A 7,407-nucleotide genomic window follows, 5' to 3' on the forward strand; every position below is an offset into this window, starting at 1 on the left:
ATTTCTCGCATTCAACTGTCCTGGCATTCTTCAAAGTTCCTGTATCACTTTTACCTTATAAAGACAAACGATGGATCCCTTCATCCTCTCCTGAGGAAACGTTCGTTGTTCGGCATATACAATACATATTTAGACGTCAAAACTAATGATAACCTAAAGGTTGAGAAATAAGTCCCAACTGAACTGGCGTTCCCCACACTAAATTCAGAGCAAGGTTCCCTCAAGCTGTAGATGCACTTTAGGACTGATTGGTTGGACCCGGGCTGGATAATGGCAAGTCAAAACGTCGAAACATCACATTTAGACGACTGTTGTACCAGAAATTTTTTTTTGATACGTATTGCATTTAATATATACATGTGTGTGACTGCTACTTGTCAGTAAGTGTGAACGTTATTCACTAACGTGGAGTCATCGACCCCTTGTGACAAACTGCACAGGTAAAATGAGGCTCTCGGTTCCGTTTCTCACAACATTTACACTTCCTTATTCACAGGATTGAAAAACCTTGTCAATTAGTCGCAATATACGAGAACAAGCTGTTCGGCTCTGAAAGAACCAAATGCATAACTCATGGAGGTTGGTGGCAGTTTCTTTTCAGTCTCTTGTATCAGTCTGAAGCCTCATCAGACAGGAACACTTGGGCAGGGAAGCCATCAGGGATGATCTCAGATAAATAGACCTGGGAGACCGTAGCTGCGGCAGAAGAGGAGCTGAACAAGATTAGAGAAACGCTTCTTCCATCGTTTTCATTCCATTCAGGTGCTGCCCTAGAGTTAATGCCCATGCCAGGACAAGACTGGTGTGATCTAGGAAGACACAACCTCGTCATTCAATCATTCAGTATGGATATCCTTTGCCAGATTCTGGGTCTACTTTTCCTCGTAAGTTATCAAGACATGCATTTGTACACACACAGAACCTATTCTTTTGCTGTGAATAGGAATTCACGCTGAAATCTTTGTTGGTTCATCGTGCCTTACTTGGAAGTTCTAATTATTCCCTGTTGATTGTCTTGTCTAGTTTAGCAGTGGAGAGAGAGAGAGAGAGAGAGAGAGAGAGAGAGAGAGAGAGAGAGAGAGAGAGAGATTAACTTAGTGACATTTTTATGACTTTTCAGATGGTACTTCAGGCAGAATCCATGAGCTTAGGGTAAGTAAATTCTATTATTTCCATAATTCTAAATACTTATACTTCATTAAACATATCAAGTTCGGGTTCTGAAATCGTAACTTAAAGGTTTTGATTCTTTTTATTCCATTTCTTGCATATAGATTGTTTCTAAACTTCTGTCTTGTTATAAAATAGATGGGATGAGGAATCTTTGACAGATGGAGGCCATGATGTGGATTGGGTGGGATATGGCAGTAATTTAGGAGCTCATTCTGTAGACCAACCATGGTCAGAGGACAACTGGAGGGATACTTGGTATAATGGTAAGTAGAAACAGTTGTGCTTATTTCCATAGTAAAGTTAAATAGAGTGGAGCAGAAATAAACAAGTTTTCCATTTTTTGTTAAAAACTGGGTCTGTATTCATTATGCAAGAAAGCCTACAAAATTAATTAGTTGTAAAGATACAAGGAGAAAGTTGTCGATATTGACTATCGATTTAGACGTGTGTTCAGTATTTACAAATGTTTCTTATGAGTCTTGCAAAGCATATATTCACACCATTTCTTGTATGATCTTAGACAATGAAGAAGTTCTATTGGAGCCTGGGGAAACTGCAACATTCTCCTTCACTTTTGGGAAGCAAGAAGCATCGAAGTACGTGGAATACAAGGTGAGACTCTGAAAAGAATCTCTTCTGGTAGTCCTGAAAAAAATCCCCAATAGGTTCATTTGACTTAACGAAAGGAAGACGAATTTAATATGGGAAACGACAGTAAAAGATGGTTCAGTCAAGAGTCCATCTGGAACAACGTTCAATCTTCCCTTCACTAATGTTTTGTCATTTCAGATCTCTAATGTTAGAACTCTTTCTTCTTATTCATCTCTGATGTTCACCTGTGACATGAGGTCTCTGTGGAATTCGTCAGACTGCAGCAGTGGAAAAGTGACGATAGGTTACGGACAAAAGACCTTGAGGTAATTTTCAGCTCAACAATGATTCTTGAATCAGGGAGGATTGTGGTTTGGAAGGAAACTTTTTCCATGTAACTAAGGCCAGTGTTTCATTTACCACTAATGATTATCATAGGATAATGTCACACACACACTTATACACACATACTGTATATATATATATATATATATATATATATATATATATATATATATATATATATATATGTGTGTAATATTATATATAGTATATATATATATATATATATATATATATATATATATATATACATATATATATATATACTATATATATATATATATATATATTATATATATATATATAATATATATATATATATATATATATATATATATAGATATATATATATATATATTATATATATATATATATATATATATATATATATATAATATATATATATATATATATATATATATATATATATATATATATATATATATATATATATATATTATATATATATATATATATATATATATATATATATATATTTATATATATATATATAATATATATAGATATCCTATAATAATATATATATATATATATATATATATATATACTTATTATATAATTTATACATTTATATATATATGACTTGACAGGGTAACAGAAACGGAAGAAAAAAGAAACCTTCTCCTACCAACTATAGTAGGATTCAAACCCATTGATGTCAGTATATTAGGTAATTTTTCTCCAAGACATTCGAGTAATTGGTAACCTCAGTCGTACTCGTGTGGATGGGTTCAAATCCCACCTAATTGGGTTAAGGATTCTTTATTTATTTCTAATCTGGATTCTAGGCCTTTGGTGAAAGTAGTGTGAAGAAATAGACATGATTAGAGGTCATTGTGACTATTACAATTAAGGTTTATTTTGGTAGACTTTGCAATGAAACTCATTCCCTGAAGGACGAACAGGCCGGATACTCTCTGAGGATTTTGGCTGAGAATATACTTCCATCATATCATGGAAACATCCACTGCAGAATTTACGCTAATTGTAAGTCAAGTTATTTCTGTGCATATTTCCTTTTCGTCTTCCCTCTTTGTTTTAATGCCTTCTCAATATTTTTTCTGCTGCATGCACGTCTATGGTAATATACTCTCCTTTTTTTCATAGTATTAATGTTTCTTACAAAGCATTTGCTGAAAATAGTTTGAAGATACAGTGATAAAAAATAAGACTTTTAGTTACTCATAGAATAATTCTATTGATTTATAGTAAAACCAAAATTTTAGTAACTCCTAGGATAAATATTTTGACATGCAGTGTTGCGACTCAAAGGCTAAAAGAATTAAGAATTAAAAACTATGTATGAAATAGATCTTTATTTAACTTAAACTTCCCTTTGTCCAAATTCGCATTTATTTCTTGCTTCATTTTTAGCCTGTGGCAAAAGAAACACAAAACGAATTATCACAGGAACAGAAACACTACCCCACGAGTATCCCTGGCAAGTGGGACTTATTTTTAGTAAACTGAATCCTGACGTATTTTGTGGAGGATCCATCATTGGCCCTTATCACATCCTTACAGCTGCACACTGCATCGACAAACCAAACAGCACATAGTAAGAGTATCTGATGTCATAGTCATTGCTCCATCTAGAAAATTTCCCATTTAGAAAGGATACTTCAATTCAGTGATCATATTTCTATGGCTGAACCCTTTACAAGTTGCAATTATAGGAGGACTTTGTTTTTATCAGATGTGTGATACCATTCAGTAAGCCCACTTATATAATAGTCTCGCTGTTGAGAAAAGGAACTCAGAGCACGGGCAAAAAATCTTGGTCTTGACTGATGGATTGATTTCTCTACTCATTACTTCATTCATTCAATATCTTTATTTTTTTGACAGCGGGTCAAGTTTTCGCCCACTGGCGGTTGTTGGGTTGCATGACTACAGGAAGCCATTAGCTGCAACTAAGTACCTCAACATTGCTAAGGTAATTAATATGTTTGTCCAGTGTCGTTCATGCACACACAACAACTACATCTTTGTTGTTCGCAGTAACCACATTATCGATTTATCTAAACACGAATAGATCTGAATTTCTTTCAAGTTCCTGTTTTACCATTTATGCTTTTGTCAAATATGTAAACAAGGAATATTTCAAGAGTGAAGAATAATGAGTCCCTCATCAAGGCAAAGAATCGCGTGATTACTAGTATATTTTAGCTCTGTGGTGAAAAATATTTGAAATTCGATTTTATTTTGAAGTACCAAGCAGTAGGTCTTCAGTTACAAATAGTGTTATTTTGCCTGGCTTAAACCTTAGGAGAGGACCCTTGTTAATCAACTACGAATCTCAACTTAAGTACACATTCCAAGCGTCTTTAGTTTTGTTTCTTAAGGATCAAGCGAAGTGGAAAATTTGTATGACAGTTATGGAAGAAGAGAACACTGGTGATTGATGATGGTGATAGTAAAAGACCACGTGTCTCAAATTTAAAGAAAACTGGGACGGGCACACGAACATCCTTTTCTACCGAGCTGCCCCTGGAGACATGAGGGTACTGCACGAGAATTAAAGCTGGCAGTTCAGGTGCTAAAAACATTTTTGGACTTCGAATAACCACTGCAGTGGCGAGAAACACTCTTAAAAGTTTAGGAAATCTGAATCACTTTACAAAACGGAGAGGGACTGATGATTGATGTACACAAAGAGAAGCGAATAGGAACCGAAAGCAAAGGCAATAAAATTAGAGATTTTGTGATGGTCAACTCATACTCAAGGCATCCAGAGTTCACTACTATATTTTCAAGATTTGATCTGCTTTGGATACAGAGTGTGAGAGGAGGATTGCTTACACCAGTGACAAAAAAGGTATCTTCCTTATTGGTTGCCAACCTTGCGCTAAACCAAGGTGCTGCAGCTGACCATGGGTCTGTGTGAATCCGGATGCCTCCTATCCAGTACCTGGACAGCTTTCAATGATGACGGCCAAAACTGAACGGAAATAGGCATACCCTATTTTAAAACGCTTCTACTTATTTCCCGATTCATTATTGTTACCTGCATATACATAGTGAAGCCATTCATCTCTCTAATAAACCTTGTAATGTCAAAGGCGTTTTTCACAGATGACACTCCACCCGGCATATGACAGTAAGACCTATGTAAATGACATTGCAATTCTCAAAACGGAACAGCCAATCCCTTTCGATGTCAAGAACACTGTTTCGCCAATCTGCCTTCCTGAAGACCCAAACAATAAGTACGGCAACACTGAGGTCTCCGTCTGTGGATGGGGACGAACGATTGGAAGTAAGTTGTCTGTACTCCTGATTATCATATATCAAGCTAATAGTAGATTAACAGTTTAAAATTCCCAAGTGAAGAAACAATATAATTATGATATTTACAGAATTTGCTTTCCATAACCTGTACAGACTTAGCCTAAACAGTGAACTGATACAGTTTTCTGATTATGAGGTATTTAGACAAGATCTACAGAGCAAGGGACACAGGTTCATCAGTCATGGCTCAATAATGGGATTATCAGGAATAATTAGCTAAAAATCGAAGACATGGACACCTTGGCCATTTTATAATAAACTATTACCTGAAAAACCAAAAATAACAAACAATTGATTAATGGGTGGGAACTGTGGCACATTCGTTTTTCTAGGGGTCAGTCAAACACAGATATGTCTTGGGGGAACCCGAGGCTTCACATACGCATAAAATACAGTATTTACCAATAACATACAATCTCAGAGACATCCGTGACTTAACTTAGCTTAATCAACCAGTTTTTAAGCTCATAGTAAAACTTCATATAAACAAGCAATAAACAAAGCAAGCAGTTATACAAGAAACGAAGTTCCCTATACATGGGGAACCTTTAATGAAAAAGATAGCTAATCATTTTTTTTTCTCTTAGGTGATGGTAGCTCTAACTCACCTGTTCTTCTTCATACTGTAATGACAACAATGACCAATGTAATGTGCAAAAAGATGGTTTCTTCTACGTTTTTCATTCCTGATGAGAAAATTTGTGCTCTGGCCTCTGGAAAAAGCCAAGGCTTGTCCTGTAGAGTAAGTATTTTTTCGTGCACATGGAATAAGCCTGAGTTTCCACATGTATAAGGTATGTTTTAAGTATACCTTTCGTAAAGCTAATTTGCATAATGATATGCTTCTTCTAAGGTTATTTGTATCTGACCTTTTTTAGACTTGTAACAGATAACTTAATAAAACTCCCACCGTAAGTCTCTTCAGAATTCTTGCATGAAGCGAATGAAAATGTCACCTTGGTGAGAGTTATTAATCCTAAGTGTTAAAGAATGGGATCCTGTAGTCCAATAGAATCCAAAAGTACTTCTCACTGCAGGGCGACTCAGGAGGCCCACTAATGTACCAGCATGGAAGCCACATGGATCTGATCGGAATAGCTTCATCGGGGCCAAAAGGATGTTTAAGAGAACTTCCAAAATTTTTCACTCGAGTTGCCAGTAGGATATTAACCTCCATTGATTTTCATAACTGATGTCTTCCTTGGACCATTTATATATGAAATAATGTCATATCAAACCCATATCAGTAATTATTGTAGAACTAATTGACACAGCTTGTATTGATGAATCCACGAATCATGGCAATTCATGTCCATTTCTTTCCACTTTGCAGGTTACTTGGATTGGATCAGGCTCCAAATGAAAACACCATGAATTTTCTCCTATGCAATGAAGATGTAAAATCTACCTGAATAAATTTATCAGCATTTTGAATTGCATCATTTTCCATCATTGAGTTTGTTGGTAAAATATAAGTTTATTAAATATAAAAACATAGCCTGTTATCATAATTCAAGAGTTACTGGTGCAGGCTAGCCAGAGGTTTCAATGAAGATTCAAAGGCTGTTGTGGCTCAAATCATGACACATTTCATAACTTTAAATTATTTTGGCTGCAAAGTAAAGGCAATTACATGCTTAAAGAATGCCAGTAATTCTACGTATGTATGTATTCGCATATATATATATATATATATATGATATATATATATATATATATATAGTATATATATATATATATAATTATATCAGCGTACATATATTTAAGAGTATGCTCGACAAATATCTAAGCTGCACCCCAGACCATCCATGATTGGAAGATGCAAAATTTTCCGGAAGATGCATTAGCAATTTTCTGGTAGACAATAGAGGTGCCTCACACTGAGGGACCTGGGGAAACCCGAACGAGCTGTAAGGTCTGTGTAAGGTCTGTAAGGTAAGTCTTGAGAAGGTATCGAGTCTCTCTCTCTCTCTCTCCTCTCTCTCTCTC

At 35.3% G+C, this 7,407-nt stretch overlaps 1 protein-coding gene across 1 annotated transcript; it reads left to right on the plus strand.

The window, feature by feature from the left end:
• The first annotated feature begins 718 nt into the window (after nucleotides 1-718).
• On the plus strand, nucleotides 719-6,838 carry LOC135220356 (venom serine protease-like). The gene is made up of 12 exons (XM_064257576.1): nucleotides 719-884; nucleotides 1,121-1,152; nucleotides 1,309-1,436; nucleotides 1,694-1,785; nucleotides 1,963-2,090; nucleotides 2,996-3,114; nucleotides 3,502-3,685; nucleotides 3,976-4,063; nucleotides 5,203-5,386; nucleotides 6,006-6,160; nucleotides 6,456-6,576; nucleotides 6,752-6,838. Exons 1-12 carry the CDS (start codon nucleotides 780-782, stop codon nucleotides 6,790-6,792), a joined length of 1,377 nt encoding a protein of 458 aa, XP_064113646.1. The 5' UTR covers nucleotides 719-779; the 3' UTR covers nucleotides 6,793-6,838.
• Nucleotides 6,839-7,407: the final 569 nt, after the last annotated feature.

Source organism: Macrobrachium nipponense, chromosome 1 (assembly GCF_015104395.2).
Source record: "Macrobrachium nipponense isolate FS-2020 chromosome 1, ASM1510439v2, whole genome shotgun sequence".
Taxonomy (NCBI): Eukaryota; Metazoa; Arthropoda; class Malacostraca; order Decapoda; family Palaemonidae; genus Macrobrachium; species Macrobrachium nipponense.

What these genes read in the sequence shown, in the direction of transcription:
- LOC135220356 (XM_064257576.1), top strand. Translation starts at nt 780, where the DNA reads ATGCCCATGCCAGGACAAGACTGGTGTGATCTAGGAAGACACAACCTC. An exon ending in CGAAGTACGTGGAATACAAG is followed by an intron (nt 1,786 to 1,962) that starts GTGAGACTCTGA and finishes TTGTCATTTCAG; the next exon opens with ATCTCTAATGTTAGAACTCT. An exon ending in GACAAACCAAACAGCACATA is followed by an intron (nt 3,686 to 3,975) that starts GTAAGAGTATCT and finishes TTTTTTTGACAG; the next exon opens with CGGGTCAAGTTTTCGCCCAC.